The following is a 25970-nucleotide window of genomic DNA, read 5'->3' on the forward strand; positions in this document are numbered from 1 at the left end:
CTGTTGTGCACAGGGGAACCCCAGACAGCCCTGTGCCTCTCACACACTGACCTCCAGCCAAACTCGCTGCTTTCCTGCATTGCTGGGATGCCTCTCCCACCTCAATCAAGGAACAGCTATGGCATATTTCTTAAAGTTACCTGAAAACCCACTGGGTTTTTATTAAATTATGAGCATTGCTCTCATTACAACTCACTTTGCTGCTTATAGGAATTAAAAAAAAGAGATCATTTTAAATACCAAGCAGCCACCTTTGATCTCTACTTCATTCACACTGAGCCAAAGTCACCAGAGAAAGTAAAACTTCGGAGAGGTAACCTGATTCTAAGTTTTACAACCAAGTAAAGGGAGATTCTAAGTTTAATCCCTTTATCTTAGTTACACATTAAATTTATGACTTCACCTGCGTAAATAAGTACATTTTGTTCCGCTCTCTTCCACTTCCTTTCCTCTGCAACTTTCCAGCCTGCAGTTGTTCCAAGAGACTTTGTTCTTTGCTTTTTACTCGGTTTCATTCTACACTCATTCCTGGATGGGCACCAGGTATTCCTGTCTTCCTGTTCAGTTTCATTTCTCCCAATAATATCAAAATAAGGAACAATCACAGCAGCTAAATACCACTCAGAAAACTTACTATGTACTGCAACCATTATAATAATATCACCCCATTTTTTGTTCTTGAAGTTCATTGGAGGGCTTATGTTTTGATCTTTCTGCACATCCACAAAGCCTTTAAAAGTCACTGGAGCAATTTATCAAGTATATGAGAAAAGTTCATTAGCTATTTAGAAAAAAAGAAAATACCTCAAATGCTCTATCAACTCCCAGCCCTGTGTGTGGGAGGTGTTGGAATTGTTCTCCAAAGTCAGATCTGTGCCCCACTAAAAATAACAAAAAAACAATTTCAGAGCAAGGAGCCTCTAAATTGTATAAAGTCCTAATGCAGATCAGGATCACAGAATCACAGAATGAGCTGAGTTGGAAGGGACCCACAAGGATCATCGAATCCAGCTTACGAATGGATTTCATGCTCATTTTAATCCAATTTTGATGAATTCTCAGGCACTCTGCTGAAAATCGCTACTTTTTGTTCTGATATAGATTTTTTCAGTACTACACAAATTCCTGGCTAACAGCATTGGTGCTGTAAGGACACAGCAGCACAAAGGAACAGGTACAGGGGGTTTACCAGTAACTAAAGATCACAGGATTTGGGGAAAGGTTCATGTGTCCTCTCTGAAGACTTTTCACTCCAGCATAAAAATAATTATGTCTTCTACAGGCTGAATGTATTAATATGTAGAGAATTTTAGAGACCTTCAGAATCCAGAAAATACAGCAAATGCTATCTGTCTTGCCATCCTCTTGAAACAAACGCAAAGCCTCGATGAAATGCAACATACAAGCAGTTACAGTAACCTGACAGAATACAAGAAAAAAGTGTGGAAAACAGGGCTGCATTTAACACGAAACCCATCTTTGGGGGGAGGCAAAAAAATCCAGTTGCAGGCAAAAAAAAAACCGTGTGAAGCAGCACTTCAGCAAAGGGAAAACAGAACTGAGCTATGTGCAGGCTGAAAAACCACAGAGGGAAGTAGAGTTTTTACACATGAAGACCTTGATTTGGTCCTTAAGAACCCACCAAGCTCATAAAAACAGGGTGGTGACCATCAGTTACAGAAATTAAAAAAAAAGTGTCAAGCAGGAACTACTGTAACAAATTGCAGTTGTTTTAAAATGATTTTGGACAGAGAGCAAGCAGTCATCACCTGATTAGAATGCAGCATATGCTGCAGCAGACAGCGGGCACACGTCTGCACACTCAGCTGCAGGGGGATAATAAGCTCCTGCTCGCTATAGGCACTGTGTGTTCCTTGTGTGTTACTCCTCGTGGCAATTAACCTCCCTGTTATTAAAAAAATTGAGCTCCAAGTGGAAGACAAACACTCATTTGCAACGCTGAAGAATCAAGATCCTTTACATTGGCCTGTTTCTTCAACAGTATTTTTGCCTCTGAAGCTCTTTAAGTTACAGTGAAATAAACCAGACCTGTTAAATTATCATTTCCCAAACTCCTCAGGCAGACCCATACAAATCACACAGACACTTTCTGTGTGTGGGCTCCTCTTCTGCACCTCTGTCTCCTTGGAGTTTGCACTCCCACCATGGGCTGTGACCTCTGAGACCACCACGCTACAGCCAACTACTGGAGATAAAAATCTGTTTTGGTATGTGCTAAGAAACAAGGGATATTTTCTCTGACAAAGACTGAAAAAGCCCCACAAACACTCAGGAGTATGAGAACACAATGCTGGTGTATTGAGCACTTCAACACAAGGGCACAATCCAGAGCAGCAGGCAAAATTTCCTACTGGTTAAAGCAAGGACCATCCAATCCAAACAATACAGGCAAGTTTTTGCCCTCAAACCTCCAATAACTATCACAGAAACTATCATAATTTGTTTCTAAGGTGGAAAACCAAATGAATTCAAAAAACAGCTAGGACTCGAGGCCAGTGTGAGAGGAGGAGAGCAGGTGGAGGTCACCTGCTGGAAGAGTGAAGGTGCAGAAAGAAAAATGAAGAAAAAACTGCTTATTGTACTGGGGTGGGGAGGTGGGGGTAGAGGTCAGTTTGTGCAAAATTTGGAATGCTCTGAAGCAGTTATCTTCATCTACTTTAAAGGGAGAACAGCCTGTCATATCCTAATAGGATTGTACTGGATGTTTTAGTTACACCAGGGAATACAGAATGGAATTTGCAGAATTACCTGGCTCCAGCCCATGTCTCAAGCCCTAGCAGCACTCAGGGGAGTGTATCTGTTTCAACCACTGCCCAGCTGACCTCAATTCCAGACTGCAGTCACAGGCACACAGAGAACTTACTCATGTGCTCCTGCCCAGGCTTTCTTTTCCTGTTTTTCTCCAAGTCCGAATTTACAACAAATTTCCTGGGCTGTAACACAGATCCACCACTGGTATTCAGAACTTGGGATGCATGATTCCTGCTGCGATGTGCAACACCAGAGCAAGATGACATCTTTCAATGCCAGAAGGAAGAAAGGAAAGGTTCTGGCTGTCGAGATTCTTAGAAAAGTTTTGAGGTTTCAAATCAAAGAGCTAAAGAAACATGCAAGATTTAAGCAGTCTCTGCATATATGGTGCAAAAAGAATCTGAGGTGAATGACACTCGGGTCACAGGTTTTAGCAGTAAGATTTTCTGTGCTAAATTAAAATGTAAAGAACGTGGTTTTTGTTTGCAGCTAGACAGCTGTAACAGCCATAACCATTCAATTATGGACAAGTAAGGTATTTAGAACCATCACTGGCAAAATGAGGGGATGTGTCCAGAAGACCCAGCATTCAGGTGTGGCCCTCACAGCTTTCAGTTGCTAATGATACTAAGAGTCAGAGATTTCTGGCAGACTTTTTTTTTTTTTAAGTTCCATTTTATGTAAGGGAATTAAAACAATCCATTACCAACAACTGGCAGAAAAATACTGAGACGTAACCAGCCTCAACAAAACCTGATCCATGCCTGCTCCTGCATCTGACAGAGCAGATTTTCCTGGGGCAGATTATGGTAACCTTTGCTCACTTGTGTTGCCTATATTTGGATGCACAAAGTTGTGTTAGTTCAGAACTTGTCAAGACTTGTAGACTTGAAGAAGTTTCCTTGGACTTCGTCCCTGGGCTGGCTGGAGAAGTAGATGAAGACTTGGAAGCAAAGGAAGGAGAGCAGTTAGATCAGAGCTGCTGAACGGGACAGGGTGTCCAGCACCTGACTCTACAGTGACACAGATCTCTTCCTCCCCCTTCCCTCTTTGCATAAAACATTGCACTGGGAATTACAGCTTATTCCTTGAACCAAAAAACCTGCTGGATGTTTAATGGCTTACCACGGCTGCAACTCCTGTTGCTTAGTCTGAAGCACGCTGCAGTTGTTCTTGGATGTTCATTATCTTTTTCTTTGTATTCTTGTTTGAAAAAGGACATTCCAGCCTTCTGTAACCACCTCCCAGCTGTGATTAACGTTAGTGCCAGGAGAGTGTTAGAGGCTGTGCAGCACAGACTGGCCCCAGTGGTGGAACAGAAATACCTTTGCAGATCAGGGCCTTTTGCTGGCACCAGGAGGGCAGCAAAACAAGGCCAGTCCTCATTCACCTCAAGACAATTTATTCCTGGCACAGGGTGCATTTCTCTGAACAAGCGTTTTCCAAAATTATCTTTGCATAATGATCAGCACAGAGATGAAACAACTGAGGAGGAACAGAACAACCTGAATCCCTCAGCGATACGCACATCACACTTGAGAAACTGGAGCAGTTGTTGCATCTCTATAAATTCAGAAGGCTCCTAGCAGACGAAATAAGAACCTAACTTGTTAAAGTAATTTTATTGAAGTATTTGGAAGGAAACTTCCTTATCATGAGTAAAAATCCTATAGTTAAATGTTAAAAAATCAAGATGATGGGCCCTCTGTGCAAGCACAGCAGTGTTTGATGGAAAGGGGAAGAGAGGGTTTTCATAATATACTTCCTTTCAAATAAAAATATTAAGAGCTAATTAACTGGAATACATGCCATCATTTTTTATACAGTCAAGAGAATGAAAAAAACCAAAAATAAGAGCACAATTTAAAGAACGCAACCTACAATGGAATAACTTTATTTGCAGCAGAGACAGAATAAGACTGCTTTTATGAAAATTACAAAGAAACATGATACAACAAAAATAGGGTGTGGGGAATTTCCCACTAAGATTAAAAATGAAAAACAAAAAAAAAAAGTTCACTTTTTGAACACCATTATTATTCAAACACATATGAAGTTTCAACCTAGTTTTTTTTATACATGGGAAACACTGTTAAACTGAATCTTCAAGAGTGAGAAGGCACCATGAACTGTTTGTTGGTTGATACCTTTAATGCACACTCAAGAAAGAAGAAATGATCTGGCATGATGCAAAAAATCATTAAGTGTTTATATATATTCATATATCTTTTTGTAAAAAAAAAAAAAAAGCGGCAACAAGTCATTACTTCAGTGCCAAATGTACTCGTGTCTGGCTGACTCGCTCATCAGGATGATTTCTCACTTAGACCTGTGTGATATTTCTGTACAGTGGTGGAAGTGGGTGATTTTGTGTTGTTGCCTTTCATATTAGATTGGTAAATCAAGTGTTTTCTAGGTTCTGAGAAGCCAATCCTATGAAGTATTCCTAAATTCTATGCAAATGGAATAATTAAATGCACTGTCTAGAATGAAATACTCATCTGTACGGCGTGGCAATCCCACTGGATTCAGTTTGATATGTAATGTCTTGTAGCAGATGTTATAACAAAAATAACTTTTGCTTTTTGATTTACCTCACTGAGGCCATTAATGCTGTTCCTATAGTTGGTTTTCTGGAGTTGGATGACACTTCACTGCTGTCCAAAATGAGTTTGAACCGTAACCCTCCAGAGTTTGTTCACTTTGTTGCTTATATTATTGCACTAGCTACTAAAGTCTTATATCTTCCTATATAAATCTAATTGTTCAGAGTGCAGATTCTGTATTTAGATAATGAACTGTATGAAATAAATAAAATAAGGGGATTTTCTGGTCAGAGTTGCTGATATGTTGAATACCTTAATTATTTCTAAAGTAAACAGTTTTGGTGTTTATTCTTAAAAACCTATGGTCATTCAGCATAAAAGCCTTGACATAATACTTAAAGAATGGATTTGTTCTCCTTCTCAAAAATGCATCAAAGAATTGTTTTAAATACAGAATCTGTGAGGCTTCCTACAAATTCACCTAAGTCGTAATACAAACACAGTTTGTAACTCGATAATATAGAAAGTTCTCTAGTGTCCATTGAAGTAAGGTCCCCAAAATGCAGTCTGTTTTGTTTCTGAATGGCAAAACATTAAGCGGTTCCACTGGCTGAGTAGGAGAACTGAGGAAAATGAGGTCTTCTCTCGTTATCTACACAATCCATGCTGTCATCTGGAAGAGGAAAAAAACACATTAGGTAACATTTGCTACTTTTTTTTTTTTATTTTCAGCAAATCAACAATAAGATAATGCACAGCAAAGTTATTTCAGAAAATAGATGCTCAGATGTCCATTTAAAATTGCTAGGAGCTGCATTGCTTAAATCCACATTCACTGTTCTGAACTTCTGGCAATTGCTAGCTGAGAGCATCAAATACGTGTATCACAAAAATACAATATTTTGGTTGAATATGGACATTAGTCCATGCTCAACTGACTGCTTGCATATACATAGTGTATGTGGATATGGATGTGAGCAAAACTCATTATTGTCACTGATTTCCAGTGGGAATGTGCAGATTTGGAAAAGACAACAGTACATATAATTTCACTCTTATTAAATAGGTTTTTCATTTCCAAAACTGGAAAGATGTGGAAAGTTTCATATCAATTTACCAATGTCTTGGCCAAATACAAATGGAAAACCTTCAAAGTTTAAACTGAAAAGTTTTTCATATGGGCTGAAGAGACCCATCACAGAAAATTATTTCTGGTGGTATGGAGAACACAGTGGGAAACATTTGGAAAAACTTTACCTTGGTCAGGAGGAGTGATTGTTATCATCTGTGCTGTAAATTCTTCATCAAAGTATCTTGTATCTGTTTCAGATGTAACTTGTGGCTTGAATGGAGGTACAAGCTATAAAAAGGAAACAAAATGTGTCCATTTACAAGTTCTTGCAGTGCTGTTTGAAACAGGTAGAATTTGACATAGTTATAAGCTACAACACCTTTTTCTACATTCCTAAAATAGCTACAAAACACCAACTCACAAAGAAGGAAGCATATATAGTGAAAAATACTTACTTAGGTGTGCACTTCCTATTTATGGGGCTTTTTTTTCCTAGGATTTAACTGCACAAAGACAACTTAGAATCCTAAAATTTCTTCAAGTAATAACACACTGACTCAATGTTTAAAAATAACAACACATACTAGTTCCCCACATAATGATATGGAAATTGTCAACCTCATCTAGTCATATTTATGCTTAAGGAGGATGAAAATGAGTAAGAAAGATGCTTAGCGATATGAAACTTACCAACTAACCCTGTGTATCACACAAGGGTTGTAACAGTCACCAAAAAGTTTCAGCTACAGCACTACTGTTCCCATGCAGCTCATTCTGGAGGTCTGACCAACCCTGCAGAATTCTAGGCAGAGGCAGCAGCAACACTGAGCTTTAATACTCCTGGTCCCCAAAAGTATTTTGATGTCAACTCGAAACTTCGAAAAGCTGGAGTGCTTACAAAAAGCTGACCCCAGTCAGCAGTGAACATCCTCCTCTTGCTACACCAGGAGCTGCACTTGTTGGGGTTTCCTCCTGAGACTCGTTTGGGCAGACAGGCTGGAAATCACCCACCCATGTGTACCTAGGCAAGCTCTGGCAAGAGCAGCTCCAGATGGAGCGGAGCTGCCTGACTGGGGCTGGAGGAGGAGCGTGCCTGGGACGGGGAGCTGGCTGCATACAGATGCGCACACTTGGAACATGGACAGCTCTGGAGGGCAGCAGAGCCAGGACTCAGCCCTTGCTCACCTTCCCCTGCACGGGGCGGCAGAGCCAGGATGCAAACACGGCACTGCCCTGCCGAGCACAGGGAACAGCGGCGGGATCCCGCTCGCCCACCACCGCGGTTACACACGGCCGTCTGTCAACAGCACACAGCCACGCTGGGCAGCAATTTAGGAGTGTGACTGAGGAAGTGCCGAGCTTCCAATCCAAACCTGCAGGGAGAGGTTTAGCAAGGTCCTACTCCAACTGGAATTATGCAGTGACCCCAACACATGCACTTCTGCACTTGTACAAACAAGAATGACACCAACAGAAATCACTACCTGGAAAACATCAGCAAATCCTGAATACACCGAACACCTCTTCCCCACCCCCGACTTTGCCTCCTGCTTGGATGTGAAGGATCATTTGTTTGTCAAGTTGGCAAATAAGAAAAACACTGGTTTCAAGCTCCCTATCACCAGGATGATCTTGTTTTGAGAGCACCTAACAGTTCCTGTCTTACGAACAGCAATCCAATCAAATGCATTCATTTTCAATGTAGACTGTAAGAAATGTAATGTAAACATATGGCAGCATTCCCCCATACAAAGAAGCATTTACTGTTTAAAATCAATCTTTAAAAAATTTAGGGACATAAAAGTTCTGTTTATTATGAGAAAGCACAATTATAGTATATATTAATCATCTTTTTTTCACCATTACTCACAATTCTCTGTGCCCAAGAATGGCTTAAAGGAGCTGGGTGCATTACCCTTACAAAAAAAAAAAAATTAGGTCCTTAGAAATGGTCTTTATGTCCTGAATTTAAAAAGAAAAAGGAAATAGGATATCCCAAAGTCAGCAGTCACTCTGAGCCTTGCAGCTCCCTGAAGCTATTGAAGACGGAAGGCTTTGCATTATAATGTTAATAACACTTCTCAATCAAATCACACCAACATATTACATATAAAAGCCCTGTGGAGCATGAAGATTCTTCCTCATGTAACTCTATTCTCTCTCTCCTTGTAGCAGTTTCTGCCTGCTTCCCAAAGCAACCCTGGGTTTCTTTTTGACAGGCTGTGCATGTGTGTGAAGCTCTATCTGTCCTTTTAAGCTAATGGTGGTTTTGGCACTCACAGTGCCCCCAGTTGCTGTGCACAGCACAGAGTGATTTAGGACTTGGGCACTGCAGCAGACACCTGAACTGAGCACACTGGAGCGACTCAGAGCAGCAATCCCAAGCCAGCACACATGTGGAATGGGCTAGCGCTGCCTGTATCATTTTCCTTTTTATTTTAGTATCTGTTAAAAGCAATTTGAGACAGATTATGATGTACCCACAAGACATCTTTTCCCCCTAGCTGTCAAATTCTGAGCGCTAAGCTGGAAACAGAGGGGAAGCCGCAGAAAGCTCCAACGCTGGCTTTAACAAGCAAATATGTCACTTTACTGAAAAGCTGTCACTGCAATAGCTCTGCAGTTCAACTGGCAGGGAGGTGCCACCTGTAGCCTCCCACGGCTGCAGACCAGCATTGGTACCCGCAGGCTCATGCTGGTTTAAGAGACAAAAAGGACCAGAAAAATCCCCCCATGTGATTTAAATCTCTGAGTATGTTTTGCTTGTGGGTGGTCAAAATACTGAAAATTAAACTGCACCTTTCTCTGCACCAGAGACAGACAGCACTCTTGCAAGTGAGCCTAATAAATGTTTTAAATTCTGGGGACAACCCCAGGTATTCAAAGCTCCTTATAATTTAAAGCAAAGCTATGTTTCCAAAAGGCCTAATTACAAAGCAGATGCTCTGGATTACCCAAGCCCATATTCATACACATATTCAGCATTACTGGAGATGGTAGGGAACAACCGAGCTTAACACATAAATACCTCTCAGCAGCTTACAAAATCCAGCATTAATCCATGGGATTGCACTTCAGGTAAATGCTGCAAAACCCTCTTTGGGCCACCCAGAATGTAGGCAGCAATCACCCACAGGTGCTCCATTTGCACAGCCTGCCTACCTCAGATGCAAACACTAATGGGACACAGAAAAAGAGTGGATCTAGACTCCCTGGATAGGCCAAGGGCAGGAATAGTCTCATTTAGCACACAGTTTTCTCTGAAAGATGCAAGTATTTGGAATTTCCTGGTAGTTTTCAGAATAATCTGAATCAGTACCACTATGGGACAATTCATGAAGGCTTTTTCAGTCCTATGGATAAATAAAACATTGCCTCCAGCTTCTGTGATTTCTCTTCTGTTCAGGGAACTGGGACTACTAGCAAATGACAAATAACTTTACTCAAAACATTTGAGCACCATTGTCAGCTTTTTACCTTAAACTTCATAAAACCAGCAAACCCTCAAGCATTCAGCTTGTCAGCTGGGTGAAAATGGGGACAATTTAATGCTTAGAATAGGAATTCAGATCAACTTTTCACATTATACTGAATAAACTCCATAGAACTCTCTCCTGCCTTCATGACTGCATGCAGCTCTCTGTCAAGGGATGCTTTGAAAGGGGTGAGGTCGAACACCTTATCCACACTTTCAAGGCACAAAAACTCACTTTATGATTTTTCAGTTCCTTTAGCCATACAGATCTGGAGGAAGTGAAAGAAGAGAAGGAAACAGAGCCCTCTCTGTAGCTGTATACAGGCACTGGACAATGCTCCCACGACAGTATGAGAACTCAGTTTCTGCCACGTTTCTTACCTGCTCCCACCAACTAGAGGGACAACCAAACTGTATTTAGAGATCAAACGAGATCTGATACCACAAGGGACTGCTGGGGGAAGAAGGGACATCAGGAAAGGCTGGGATTGAGTGAGATCATGTGGCATCAGTAGATAGGAGCTCTGAATCAGCAGACCCATGTTTTAGTTGGCTACGTTTCACAAGTATTATGAAAATGTGGCTGTTGAGAATTGAACGTGAGAGGACAACAGCACACCACCCTTAGAGCACAAAGCAGGGCATCTTGGAGGAGTGAAGTAGTTATCTGAGAAGGAAGGGGCAGTGAGGCACAGACAACTGATGAAACATGTTCTTACAGGAAAGGCTGGGCTCTTTGACTTCAGTGGAACTCACTGAAAAGCCAACAAACACAGTGGATCTCAAGGAAAACTCACGAGAAATACCATGAAGTGCAGACACTTCTTATCAGTCCTTTGCCACACACAAAAAATAGTATTAGGCTTGGATTGATGTAAGAGCCTACTGGACTTGTCTTGAATGCTGACATTAGATTGAAAAGGCAGGAAAAAGGCAACGGGAAAGAAGAGCCCATCTTCTACTACTGTTCTAGAAAGTTTGGCTTTAGATGCTCAGGAACCAACAGTAACTCTGGGCTTGCAAGGGATGCATCAGTCAACAACAAGAAATGGCAGCAAGAGTTAAAGGAAAAGCCATTTCAAAAGCTTATATACTCTCTAAATTTGGAAGCTATTTTGATTACGTCCTATTTATTCAGCCATAAAACCATGTATCTCATTAAGAAATACTCTTATCATTACAGAATAAAAATCCAGAAGTAATCTGATTACAGTATTATGAGTTGTTGCTAAAACAACTACAAACCTTTTCTGTGGAGGTTTTCTGTGTACCTTTAGAGAGCAACAAAATTTGAAACATTTGATATATCCACAGCTACAATTCACCTTGGGAGTACAGTTGTATAAATACCTTTTTCTCATATACATCTTGCCAAACAATGCCAGCAAAGAATTTGTGCTGCATAATCTCCTTGGCATCATCAGGACCGCCACCTAACCTGTAGGAGGCAAAATAAGTAATTAAATGTTTGAGTACAGTTATTTTTTCTAATACAATTTTTACTGCAGTGTACTGAAGAAATTGTGAGTTTATATAATGCATTTGGGAGCAGTTCTAGCATTTGCTATGTGATTGGTTTTTTGTGCAAGGCCTATTTTAGGCTTCAACAGAGTTCCACTAAAAGATTTAAGAACAGGCTAACAAACAGAATTAGAAAAAATGTTTCTCTTAGACCAAGAAAAAAAATAATAAACACAATTTAAAAAGCTTCCCTTCAGCAAAGATGCTGTCCTGGGGACCACAGCAGATCCTGTAAAGTGAAAGGTCTGAGCCACAGATCCTTCTCTCTACATTAACATGCAACTATCCCTTACAGTTTTCTAGAGCACAGTGATGCCAGCAGTAAAACTGAAGTGAAAGAAAGACAAGGCTTTTTAAGGCAAACTGATTTATGCAACCTGATTTAAATTTCCATTAAAGAAAACAGTTGACAACTGCAGTGATAATATCACAGCATATGCAAATCTTTCCTCCTCCTTGGCTTCAGGAAAGCACAAAGGGTGTTTTATTGACTTGAGGTATATCAAGATAAAGCACTTTTATTCCAAAATAAAACTGTCCACACAGCTTATAGATGCAATCAGTTTAGCTGCAGTGTTGAGCTAACTGATGCTTAAATTTTGCTGTGGAGGTTAAAATGTTCTCTAAAAGACTGAACCACATCTGCAAGCAAAGACAGGCATGGAGAAAACAACACCGATACCGGGTAATCAGCAGAAGACTCAGGTAACAAGGTTTAAAACAATGCTCAGGTGTTACATGCTCAGCCAGGCTGATCTCTAGGACCTGCCTGCTCTCCCATGCCTGGTGCCACTGGCAAACTGAGATACTGACCCCATTTCAAGAGCTGGAAGCAATGTCTCTACAAGAACCAGGCTAGAGTTATACTGTTACAGACATCAGGGACAAGGCCTGTTCTCTGGGCCTGAAGCCAAGACCTGGCCAGGCCTCATCCACTGCTGCACAACATCTGGCCCTGAAAGTCCTCTGGGCCACGTGTGGTAACCCCATGCCCCAATTCATGATTATCTGGGGACAGAGGGGAGGGGTTTGGTTCAAAATATCAGAGAAAATATGAAGGCTGTGCTAAAACCCATTGAAGTGGTATTTTTACAGCTTGAGACTGCACGCTCTGGAATGCAGTGAAGGCACAATGCTGTTGGGACAGCACTGGATGACAGTTCAGCGTGGAAAAGTCAAATACTGTGACACTTCGTTCTCAGCACTGACTGGGAATGGATCCTGATGCATTCAACCCCTCAGCCATGCCTGAGCACCATCTGCAGGGAAGGCAAACTGGCAGAGGCCATGGCTGTACCGGAGACACCCAGCAGCAGAGGTGCCTGACAGGCTGCGCTGCTTCCTTGCTCTCTTCCATTCCAGTGCCACAGCAACCCAAGGGGTTTGCTCCTTATCATCCTTTAGGAAATGGGCAGTGGAACAGCTCCCCAGCCTTCCAGTACCTGGGTGACTCTCTCCTCCCCAGGTGAGCTCTAAGACCAACCCAGCTCCACCCTAGAGCCCCAGGGGCCAAACCAAGCTGGACAAGGGCTCTCCCATCTGCCTGGCAGCACTTTCTACAGCTGCAGAGCAGCCTGGAACAGAGACAAACTCCAGGGCAGCTTGGGAACAGAAACAAACTCTGTGAGTAATCATTTCTCGGCTGGTTCCCCCCAGGTCTAGTGGCTTTGCCAAGACTCTACCAGACTCCTTGTTGGTTCCACAGCACAGTGATGATGGCCAATGAAGAGGGTGGAGTCAATCCTCATACACGGATGTCACCAGACTGCACAGGAGGTCAGCAGTGGCTCTGAGCTAAGAAGCACCTGAACGGTGTTCTGCAGAGAAGCAGGCAGGAAGGCTGGCTGCCTGCAGCCATGTACAAGTGCTCTGCAGAATATCTCATCTAATACAAGCCTGTGTTCCATGAAGGGCAAACACATATTCAGGAAAATGCCAAGAAAGACTCCAGATGTTTTACTTACCTTTTAAAAATTACAGTCAAAGTGAATGGTGAAACAACAGAAACCTCGTATTTTGGATATGGATTTATTCCAAAATACAGTTTTGTTTTCCAGCATTATTATGAAAGGTCCCTCTCAAGGAGAACAAAATTAAATTGGCAACTAACACAAAAAACATTGTTAAGCACCAGTGAGAACGTAAAGAGCAGCAGGTTTGTCTTTCATAGAGACATGCAATAAAGAAAGAAAAATACAGCACAAATAAGAGCTCTGAAGAGACTCCTGGATAATAAATTCTGCGCATTTAAGTCCTCAGTCAGAACCAAAAATAGTATATATAGGACTTGAAAAGCAAAAGCTACAGAAATTTACAGTATACAAAGAAATATAATAAAAAATATAGTGGCCAAAAAGCAATTGGAAGAAAAACAAGAGAAAGCATCCCTCAAAACCTAACAGCCAAACAATTCTGGTTATTCATTCAACTTCTATCTACACTTGAGAGACTTTCTTTAGTTAAATTTAAAAGTGAAAATTATTAATAAAGTGCAACATCAATATTAAAATGAAATTAAGTTTTTATGAAACTGCATATTGCTTTTAAGTCCCTTTAACCATTTAATGACACATGTCTGTGCTCCATAAACTGAGGGCAATCAGCCATCATTCCACAGATTTATAATGCACAAATATTTTTTTTAATTTTGCTGTACTGTATTTTTTAACATGAGTATACAAATATAGTCTATAAACACATAGGAAGATTGCAATTAGTGGATCACATGAAAAATAATATATCTCTATTTGCCCATGTAGAACTACTCGGCTCCCAGGTCCATTCCCAGCTCTTTAAAAAGAAACCTGCACACTTCTACCTTTCCAGTCCCGTCTTCACATGATTTCTGAGTCACCCCTGCCCCCAAACCTGGTTCTACAGCAGCACAAACATCCCCACCAGGCTCAAGAACAGCCCATCCAACGCTGTTGGTGGTCACCAGCTCCAAGTCACACAGACTCCCATTTCTCCTGCTCTGACACAGTCAAGGTGGACACCAGTAACATACTCTACTATGGTCCTTACCTTCAGAGGCTTCTAATAGCCACAGGAAGGATTTGGGAGCTGTAACCACATCAGTTTCCTGTGACTAGCACTATCAGCACAGAGAAGTTCTGTCTGGCTTTGAGAACAGCATGAAGACTCCAGATTAGGAAGGAAAAGGTGACATTCTTCCCAAAGCCCTGTACATGGAGTCTTTGAGTGTTTTCCTGCTCAGAGATTAAAACTTTTGGAAAGCTTAATGCAGCTAGCTTTACTTCCCCCACTTCTTCATTAACCACATGCATGTGACACAAATATGGTAGATCCAAAAAGCACTGAAAAAACTCCCACTTCACAACATAAAGTAATTGATGGGAGTCATGTTTGAGGTTGATGAAGCTTGGGAAGCCTCTGAAGTAGTGGTTTCTGGAAAGCTGGGAGAAAAATTCTTTAAACTTGCCTTCTATGTTTTTCTCAGCTTCAATTTAGATCTCTGTGGGTGAACTGTTTGAGTTTTTCTAAATTGCTGTGGACAGAACTGATTTAGACTAAAATTATCATACACAACTAAATCTCAGCTTGTCTCAAAGCACCTGGAGAAACATGAAGATCTGAGCATTTTGCACTTCAGCTGATACACAGGACACTGGAGCTGTCTGGAGACAGAAGCACTCTCCTACTCAAGGCACCCACGTTTTGGAGCAAACACAAGTCACCTGTCAAGTGTAGCTCCAAAACTCGGCATGTCCACAAGGCATCCGAGTGTGCTGTCCATGAGGACCAGCTCTTCAAGGTTACCTTTCTCCAGCTTGCTTGGTACCACCTCCAGGCCCCTGAAGTCCCCACAAATGTCATCTCTAACTCTTCCAATGCCAGCAGTGGCTGTGAGGGCTGCAGACCTCCCTGTGCCTGAGAGCAAGGGTGCTCAAGAGCCATCTAACCTTCCTGCAGCAGAGCAGCACAGAGGACACAGACACACAGCTTAACTACAAATTCCTTTCACTGGGGAAACAAACAAGGAGTTTGGTTTTCATACAAGTAAGGGCTCGATTGACTCTGACATTCCTGAACATCTGTGGCCAAAGTTTTGTGTGGATATGGAAAGAACCATCATGGCTAGGGAAGAATTAAGTACCAGTTCTCTGTGTCGTTGCAAGAACTGACCACCAGGTCCCAAGGAGCACCTTCAGCTCTCCAAAGCCACAACTGCAAATCTGTGAAGTCATCAGATCTTTGAACAGGTATTTTTGAAATGCTGCATCATCTTCCTCTCATTCTTGCTGAATGGCAAGGTCCAACAGCACCACAGAGGCAGTGAAGCAGCCTGTGACAAACCCCATCCGAGAGAGGCTGAACAATCCTGGCCTATGACAGGGACTAAGATATGTAGTGAAATCCGACCATCAAAATTCAGATTAAACCATCCGAAAGTTCTCTCAAGTTAAAAACCTGACAGGATTTGGAGCTTGCAAGACACTAATTACAAACCCACCCACCCATCTAAACTTAGCCCATTTACATGGGGTGCTCTGATCCACGTACACCTTTATAGGCTGCAGTATCCACAGCCAGAGGAAGAACAATAAAAGGTAAAAACTTTGTTGTTTCATGTATGGAAAACTGCCCTGATTACTTTCTTTCATTTGATCCATGTCACAAAGCAGCGAAGGGGAATTTCAGGTCACATTAACAGGAAATATTTACAGAATAGATTTTTTCCTTCTTAGGAAAATTAGGGCTCACATTACAAGATTAATAAACTTCTATCAATCCCAAAAGAAACTTCAAAATTCCTTTTCTCTTACAAAATGGATTTCATATGACCAAATTTAGAAAACAGCCATGATTAAAAGCAGAATGCAATTTATTGTTCTTCACATTTTCTCCATATGCCTGGGAGCTTGAGACTGAAGTGGTATTACTGAACACAGAGTGCTAACACTGCTCCTGTAAATCCAGCTCAGGTACAACGGGTCGTTTTTCAAATTTAATTCACTGACACAGATCACAATTCCCTAGCTCCTTGATATTTAACTTAAACTATCCTTGGCACTGAGCTTCATTATATCAACCTGTATTGCTGGGTTGGTTGATTTTTTTTATTTCAGGGGAAGTGACAACATCCCCCAGTTTCCTTTTTCTCATGGTTTTGGCTGCCTCCTCCATCTCACTCTGAAGTTCATCCAAAGTTATGCTGCCAATTCTGAAGCTTTCTGCCACAAGCAATACAGTGATACAACTTCTGTCCGCCACTGGGCTTCATGGAAGAGGAGATTTCTGTTCAGTTACATAGTGGCTCCCCAAAGCATCAGACTATCATACACTATATAACTTTTCAGTGAATGCATTTCAGTAGCTCTCTGGCTGTTTTTTGTCCATATGGCTCCATGAGCTCACTGTGAGTCAACTACCAAATTATGCCAGGCGCCCACCCCAGCACCCAGACCACCCAGAAAACAGAACATAACACTACAAGGGCAGGATGCACGACTTCTGCCTCTAGTGCTTCCAGATCAGCTCTCCATGCTGCCTGAAATATCATGAAGTGAAGAGGATTTGCCGAACCACAACTTCAGTTCAAAAGTTATGGGAACAGTTATGGGAGAGAAACCAGTATTTAAGAACAGTCCATGATCCAGAAAAGCTTAGGAAACACCAGTGTAACTAAGCATAATTACAATTAGGCATGTGTACGGGCTTGTCTAGTCAACAATTACTTCTATCAGCAGCATGAAAATCATCTGTCCACCAGATCAGAGCAGCGCTGCTTCCAAGCCTGCAGAAGATCCACGTGAAGAAGTGGCTATTTGTATAAAGTGAGCATATTGTGGAGTAATTATTGGCATTGGGAAAATCTCGTAATTAGAAACGAGTGGGTGTTCTTTGTTTGTAAACAAATTGCATTTTGGTTCATCAGAGATGCTCCTTTAAGAACAAACTGCAGCAGATGCTGTTTGTGTTGCCGGTGATTGAAAGGCCCCACCTGAATAAGCTATGAAAGGGTCACAATTGCATTTAACCCAGCGCTTTACTGGACAGGAATGCTGTTGGCAGGGGCTGCAGCCAGGCTCCCAGAGCACAGAGCCTGGGGGCTGCTCATCAATTACACAACCTTCTCCTGGAGGTCCCCTCACAGGCGCCGGCAGGAGGGGCTGCAGCTGCTGCCACCTTGTACAGGGCTGGCCACGCTCCGGGCTGCAGCCCTGCCCCGCTCCCCACAGCACCTCCAAGATGAATCCTCCAGTATTACAAACTGTGGATTTGCATTATGAGACCTCCCAACAGGATTTTCCATCACAAAACAGCCATGGAAATAGCCTACAGTGATGACAGAAATCCTTGGTACAAGTATCCAGGTAGTGGCAAACCCCATCTTCCTGCTATGTGCACACACATGCACAGACTAAACAAACACCAAAAAGCAAACCGGAATTCTCTGCTTGCACCTCACATGAAAGGTTTCCTATTTGGGGCCCATTAACAGTAGAAGCTTCAGGACAGGAGATCAGGGGCAGAGTCACAATATTATTTGTTTTAAAAATGTCTGGGTTGACAAGATGGCAGGTTTTTAACTGATGTTTATCTCTGTGTGAAGGTCAACATCCTTTTTGGATCTTGTTCTATTTTCTGTTTGTTAGCCATTAGAGGCTTTTTTTGTGGGTGTTTTTGTTTTGATTTCTTTTTAAATCAAGGGTTATTCTTAAAAAAAAATACAGCAATAAAAGAAAAAAAAAAACAAAAAAAACCCAAAAGGAGGAAATAAGAAAAGTCAATTGAGCATGGTATAAACTCCAACACAAACATGGTACAAACATCACCACCTACTGTCCAAAGCAGGACGCTAAATCACTGGCACAAAAATTCAGGAAAGGGACAGCAGTCTCAACTGCAACAGAAGGTAAAAGCATTTGGTGTAGAGCATCTTATAAGTCACAGCAGCCACTGGATTCATTACAGCCAAAGGCAGGGTTAACTTGCTTTTTCCCAGGCTATAGTTCTGCATTAATGGCAGCCACCATACTCTGAAGTTCAGCAACAAAGCTGCTTCATGTCACTGTTTACACTGCCAGCTCATATAAAAAATGAAAAATAAATGAGTAAATCCACTTGCTGCATCTTGTTGGATAATCGCTTTGAACGGATTAAAAATTAAATGACAATTTTGTCTCAAATACCTTAAAAAAAGCATAACAATTAAGCAACAGCTCACCTTTGCTTAGGATCCTTCTTCAGCAAACCTGACAAGAGGGATTTTGCTTCAGGTGACAATGTGCGTGGAAATCTGATCTCCTCCATAAGGATGAGTTCAAAAAGCTTTTCATGGTCCTGATTGTAGAAAGGGAGCCGGCCACACATCATTTCATACATCACAACTCCTAAACCCCACCAGTCTACTGCACGGCCATAGTCATTATCCTCCAGAACCTGCAGAATGTAAGGAAAAAGCTTTAGAAGACACTCCCAAACCAGGCATGAACACACAACTCAAGAAGCAAAATTTACCCCAGCAAGTCCATCTTCCACAACATAGCCAAATCTACAAGTAGAGTATTTGCAGAAGAACCATGTGAAAAGAAATGGTATCCATGCTCACCATCCTAAGTGAGCAGAGGGGGGGAAAAGGAGGCAGCAGGTATGTTACAGCAGCCTCCTTGTCCTCCTTCTCCCACCCTCCCTCACACTATGGTCACGATAAGCACAACCTTTGAAAGTCCAAAGGTCAAGAACTGTTCTCACATTACAGAGCCAGCTGTTAAACTCTCACTTATTCATCACAAACTGTTCCAAATGGGATCCAAGATTTTAAAAAAACCCCAACCTACCAAGGAGCCAGTACAGGGAGAAAAGGCCATCAACCTGTTCCTTCACCAAGCAAACAGCCAAACATATCCATCATCTTCTAATCAACCTGCATCCCAAAGGGGTGGCTCTACACATCCTAAAAGACCACCCACAAATACTCAATGACTAATCTACATTAAACACTAAGTGCCAGAACACCACTCCTAACATCTGACCGGCTTTAAGGTTGTAAAATGGCAGCCAAATCGTCTGGAAACTTTTCCCCTCCAACCCCTTGCCCTGCTCCAAAGGCACTCCTGCCTCTGCTTAGAGGGCTGCAAACACAGGAACAGTCTGTGGAGTGGATTTCTGCCAGGTCTCACAGCTAAAGGAGCCCAGCACAGTTCATGCTTCCCTGGGCACTTCTACGTAGCAAAGCAGTGGCTGGTGCAGGGACCCCAGCAGTGCTCTCCACCTCTCCTGCTTGCTCCAGAGAAGCTTTGCCACAGTGCATTTCTGATCTTCTGCACAGTGGGTTGCTGAAGGGAGCAGGGAGAGATTTGTGGCTGGTGCAGTGGATGTTACAAGGACTTCTCTAGACTTTGTGTCTCCTATGCAGTTGTCTGTAGCTGACACCAACATCTCATATTCCAGACCCTGTCCTCAGGTTTTAGTTATCATCTTTACTCCCTGCAGGCGCTTGCACTGAGCTGCTTACTCTTGCTAAGAGCACAAACCACAACTGCACCACCATCCTGTTTTCTTGCTGCACTGTGTCTTTGTGAGCTTTACATTCCTGCAATTCAGAATATTTAACACTTAAAATTAAAAGAGTAAAAGAGCCTAAGTCAGTGCAAGTTTAACAAAAGCAAGATCTTAACCTGTAAAAAATCTTGATAAAAAGGTTTTGCACATAAAAAAGAAGAATCGAGGCACTTCATGTAACAACTCTGTGCACTCTGCCTCTCTTTATTCACTAATTATTCCCCTTAATTATCTGAACGAGGGAGAGGGCCTGCAGTAAAAATCAAAAGGCTGCCAGGTATTAGATTACCCCACGTCAGTCTATTTACAGCATCCCCGGCCGTATGATTCACACCAAACGACAGCTGGCTGTGCAGCTGCCCCCTCCATGTACACGGCCGGCACAGCTGCCGGCCGGGATTCCAGGAGCCGGCCCGTCCTTCCCGAGGCTCACGGAGATTGTGTGACAATGCAGTTCCCGCTCTGAGTCACCCCGCTCAACCAGCGCTTCCTGTTCGCACTCCCCTACACTTGGCTTCCCTAAAATAAAACACTCACACGGCCTCCTAGTCGTATTTTTATTTTTTAAGCTGCTGCAATATGCAGAAATATGCAAGATGCAATAGGAGAGACTGAAAGAAAACCACAGAGACCTTTGTTGTGCGTAGTTAATGTTACAGGTGCTTTTGAAATGCAGTAAACACTTCAGATGTTACTTGAAAAAGTGTATTAATACTCTGTATTATAAGCTAGATTACTAACTACAATGATTTCCTTCATCTCCATTAATTTTAAACAGAGTATAAAATGCTAATTTCTTCAAAGTTCTTTAGCACAATGAGCATATCCTCGTATTAGTGATTGCATAGAAAAGAGCAATGCTGTATCAAAAATATACCATAAAAAAAGACACTGCATTCATCCATCATTTATTGTAGCACACTGGATAGCTGGGGAGCAGTAAAGTAACAAGGTCATTTCACTTAAATGAAGGGATCATCATTTCCTAACAAGCAGCTCTACACTGTTGTGGGATGGAATTTGGAAAGGAAGGCAGAACAGCTGTAAACATCACAGCCATTGATGCATCTGACACATCAAAGTTGACATGGTTCAGTCACTGTCATCCATGCATGAGATTCCAGTACGAACCTAAAAACAACGATGCAACAACTGTACAGACACACTGCTGTGCTGGACTCGAGTTACAAATGCAGACAGGAGCATCGACACCCCTGCTTTTAAGGCTCTATGACCTTAAACACACAGAAGATCGCTTGAACATGATTTTCAGATTTTTTGCATGCTATCAACCAGATGACAACCAGAATTTAACACTCCAACTCACAGATGGGATTTGCAAGTGAGGGAGAGAACTGAGTTAATCAAAAGGATTTGTCCTTCAGGGTTTTTGGATGGGGTAACTCATCATAAATATTAAAAAGAAAAAATAATAGCAACTAATTGAACAGAAAGAACAGCCCAATTGCCTGCACAGGGAATCCCCATACTCCAAGTTAGGAAAACCCAAAACAATAAATATTTTTAGCGTCCTCATAAAATCCTTGATGAGAAACTGAAGTTCAGCAATTGATTTTAAGAGGGAAGCTAAAATAAAAGCCATATTTATGATAATAAACACTCTGTCATGCTGCTAATTACTCTCTGCATGAGTAAATCTCAAATTGTGGTGCATGGACCCCCATTTAGATTCACTGAAGACTTCTGGTGATCCATGGAGAAAAGCTGGCAGTCATCATGAGAGTGGCTCCACCTCTTTGCTGCAAGCTACTTCGACAGGTGCCCGTGTTCTCCATTATTACAAAGGACTGGAGGCCCTTGAAAGCAGCTGGGAGTTAAAAAAAAACAAACACAGAAACCAAACAAAACCCAAGAGCATGCTGCCACCACTATGAAAGCAGGGAGCACAAAAGTGCTGATCAGCAAAGACATCAGCTCTCAGCAGAAATACTCCTCCTCCACACTGGTTTCCCATCCTTTGTTACTTTTACACAGTTCAATTCTAGGCAGTTTGCAATGCTCAAGTCTCCCAACTCAGAGAAAAGCTGTGCCAACAATCTATAACCTGCCGTCAGCCCACGGTTCACTTCTGCGTGTGCTCCGAGCAGGACGGAAATGTCAACGCGATGGGAAGCAAAGTCCCATTGCAAGGGAAGCAGCCCTCGTGCAAGGCACACCACTTTGGCTCAGGCTCTGTGCTCTCAAGTCCAGGAGTTTGCTTCCACACAGCTCAGAGTGCGGGCAGAGGAACCAGAGCCTGCCCGTAGAGCACCGAGCGTACGCGCATCCCCGACAACCTGACTTCACTTCTCACCCATCCCTAACTCACTCCCAGCTGTAACACCACCTCTGTTGCACAACTCTGAGTGCTTCCAGGAACAAACCTGCAAACACACATTTCTGTTTTGCACTTGAAAAGGAAAATACAAAAATTGGCACCAAAATAAATTCCCCAAAACATCCTGTTTGGGAACTGAGATCCCCTGCCTGGATTTATTTCCTCTGAAACTGGAGTGCTCAAATCAACACTGAGAAATAACTTGTGTGCTTTTCTACTCATAAAATAGTCAGCACTTTTAATGTATGCCATGCTAAATAATGCAGAAAAAGCTTGGTCTGTCCTGTTTCTGAAAGCATGTCACCTTTTACTGTCCTCGAATAGTAAAATAATTGGACAATACTTTTACTTCTTAAGTGAAATCCTATTGATGCCTTTGAAGTAGGACAACACATAGAAAGCTGCAAAAAAGGTAATCTCTCATGAAATATTTGAAGTGATTAAAAAGGCTGTTTTTTAAAAAAAATATGTATCTGATACAAGAAACAAGCCCTGTTCCAGTAAAATGTACATATTCCATCAAGTGGAAGAAACTAGCCTGCCAAAAAATTATCATGTATCATTATGCTAAAGATGTGTTCCAGATCATGATGAATAAAGGAGTCTCAGGATGTGTAATTATATAACAGCAGTTAGTGCATGAGTACATCATGGCACAGGAATTTATTCTGTACTCCTACTGCTACCATGGAAGGCACGTAAGAAGGCAATTTAACACAACACCCAACATAAACATACCTCTGGTGCAAGATACTCTGGAGTGCCACAGAAAGTCTTCATTGTTGCTCCATCCTTGATACCTTCTTTACATAGTCCAAAGTCTGTTATTTTTATGTGTCCATCTTTATCCAGCATAAGATTTTCCAACTGGGAAAGAAAGCCAAATTAAAAGACATGAGTAACATACACTGGTCCTAAGCAGGATAATCAAAGACATGAATTTTTCAGATCAGTTTTGCACCTCATCCGCACTGGGGTCAGAGTCACAGCAGCTGCCAAAGCATGTAAAATGTAAATATACATTTGTAACATTTTCCTCAGTTTTTAGGGAACATTAAGTAATTAATTTGCAGTCCTGGGGTAACCAACCACAGATAAAGAACACAGAAAATGAACATTTTATTCATGCTTCTACATCATCATCAACAGAGTAACAGTTCTTTAGAAAGTATATTAAGTATTCCCTCTCACACAACTTCATCCCTGCTTTTACTCTGATTTTATGAAATAATCTGTACCAGTAAGAAATAGCATAAAATAAATAAAACAGAAATAATATGCAACATTAAGGAACCACTTCCAAAGAGACCCTTTAAATGAGAATCACTATATACATTTACTCAGCATATGGTATTCATCCCACTCTGAGCCTCTAATTTTTCAGAAAGTCACCCAGGTATTAGGCCAGTTTCCACAGTGTATCAATAAAGTGCATTACAGGAGAATCATGGTGATATGGCAGATAAAATCCCAGCAGAGATCCCAAAATTAATCTGACATAGTCTGAAAACATTACAGAGCATACTTCATTTTAGACTGCCCCTAAATAAACTACCAGGATCTTCAGTATCTACCAGGAACTTCATCCTATCCTGAAAACTCATCTCAGGAAGAAAAAAAATGCTGTTGGTGCATTTTCCTCAAGAATTTCTCACATTTGTTTGCCCTGAGATACCTTGTTTGGTTGGGTTTCTTTTCCCCTGCTGTGCTCCCTAAGCTTGAAGCTTAGGCAGTTTTCTGACTGCAAGCAGCTGCTATGAAGACGATGTGAGCAGAGTGCAAGGAAGCACAACATCCATGCAGTTTGAATTTCTATCTCTTTGCTAAGACCAGGATTATGTTCCACCATGCAGAAGCATCAGCAAAGCTTCTCTCAGAACATAAGCAGGCAAGTGAAAATGAAACCCCTGTAGCCCAGTAACCCTTCATGTTCTCTGAAATGCTGCCAGAGTCACAATATATGCCTTATGCAGCCTCTTGGACTATCAAAGGGTTTAGACATCCTGTAAAGTCCAGCCCAACAGCTGCAACAACAGTTTGGATAAAGTTCAGTCAGAAAAGGATTTCTTAATAGTTCAGGATCATTTGCTTTTTTTAACAACAAACAAAAAGCCAAGCCCCAAAAGCTTGAAAATGATTTTTCTACATACCTTCAAATCTCTATAAACTACATTCTTCTCTGAATGCAGGTAATCCAGCGCTGAAACAATCTCAGCCCCATAAAACCGAGCTCTGTCTTCAGAGAAGACACGCTCTCTTGACAGATGGAAAAACAACTACAAGAACAATAATTTGTTAACTTCAAATATTTTCTGAATTATGTCTTCCAGTTCCTGCTTGGAAGGTGCTATTACCTAAGAGAAAACCCCTTCCCATCCTCACCCAACTGTGTCCCCAAATGTGTTTAAAAGCATCATAAATTAAATTATTAGATAATTATGTCATATATTCACAGATGAAAGCTGATAGCCAGTTCATGTACTACAGTCTTACAGGTTCAGAAAATCATAAAACTGTTTTTGACTGAACTACAATTACATATTAAAACTACAGCCTAATGCACAATTTAGAGAAATTTTAATATTCCAACTTTTCTTTCCTGACTGTAATAGTAGTTAGATGTTCTCCCTCCTGTATAATACTGTACACTAACAATACTGATTTAAGTGTTAAAACTTGTCTGGCAACTAGAGCAACTAGAAAGCAACCTTGCCTTCTTGAACTTCTAAGTGTCAGATTACAATATACTGCTGTCATGTAAAGTATGTACCTATGCCCAAAACCTCTGTGTTCTAAAAATGGAGTTGAAAAAATTGAGTTTTACTTCTTCATGCTTGCTAAACCAGTGAACAGCTCTGTTTAACTTGGACTAATTAGAATTGCAAAAATGGACCTTAGCTAAATAATGTCAAGCAAAATTAGCAGTAGAACAGGAAAATCCTAAAGTATTAAACATTATCATATTTCCCTTACCTCCCCTCCATTCGCATACTCCATAACAAAACACAAGCGATCATGTGTCTGAAAGGAATACTTTAAAGCCTGAAACAGATTTAAACCAAAACTTAGAAGACAAATCATAGTAACACTTAAGAAAGCATTTTTAATAGAGTTCAGAAGCAGACATGAAATTTTCTATTTTAGTGAACTTTTTGTTCTTAAATCTTACATAATACTTGTATTTTCCTGTTGCAGCTGAGGACTGATTCACTGCCAACTTATTTCATTAAATAAATTTAATAAAACATTAAACCAATTCCTTGCAGAAGCTATCATCACCTAAAATGCTGTGAAACAAAGTCCTGGCCCATTTATAGGGACTCAAAGTGTACCGACAGTGACTGTGAAGTTTCCTCCTCTGGGCACAGGTTCAACTGACACATAGAAGGCCACAAGCAAACCCTGGAGCACAAGGTTTCACCACACTCTTATATGAAACACACAAGTATTTTCACACACCAGCTCCCTTGCCCTGCTGCCTGCAACTGCTCCCTGCTGATGGCCCTCCAGGGGATTGCCCAACACTGGCAATACCAATTTGTGAGCAATTCACAAAAACAGACCGGATGGAGGCTGTGATGGAGAGTCACAAGGTGCCTGTGTATAGCCCAGTCACATGGATTCCCGTGGCAAGAGTAACATCAACTTGTTTGCCACAGTATTAAGATTTTTCATCACAGAATATGCTGAATTGGAAGGGACCCACAAGGATCAAGT

At 41.5% G+C, this 25970-nt stretch overlaps 1 protein-coding gene across 2 annotated transcripts in view; it reads right to left on the reverse strand.

Annotated features, from left to right (window-relative positions):
- Positions 1-4634: 4634 nt before the first annotated feature.
- Positions 4635-25970, reverse strand: part of AKT1 (AKT serine/threonine kinase 1) — a 76722-nt gene continuing 55386 nt past the window's right edge. For both annotated transcript variants that reach the window (XM_015630734.3, XM_015630735.3), the window contains exons 8-14: positions 25227-25295; positions 24404-24529; positions 22992-23120; positions 18579-18793; positions 11216-11303; positions 6576-6678; positions 4635-5991 (exon numbers count right to left, since the gene is read on the reverse strand). In XM_015630734.3, coding sequence (XP_015486220.1) covers positions 5912-5991; positions 6576-6678; positions 11216-11303; positions 18579-18793; positions 22992-23120; positions 24404-24529; positions 25227-25295 — 810 coding nt within the window. In that variant the 3' untranslated portion in view covers positions 4635-5911. The remainder of the gene's footprint in view (positions 5992-6575; positions 6679-11215; positions 11304-18578; positions 18794-22991; positions 23121-24403; positions 24530-25226; positions 25296-25970) is intronic.

The sequence above is a fragment of the Parus major genome, chromosome 5 (assembly GCF_001522545.3).
Source record: "Parus major isolate Abel chromosome 5, Parus_major1.1, whole genome shotgun sequence".
In the NCBI taxonomy this organism is placed as follows: domain Eukaryota; kingdom Metazoa; phylum Chordata; class Aves; order Passeriformes; family Paridae; genus Parus; species Parus major.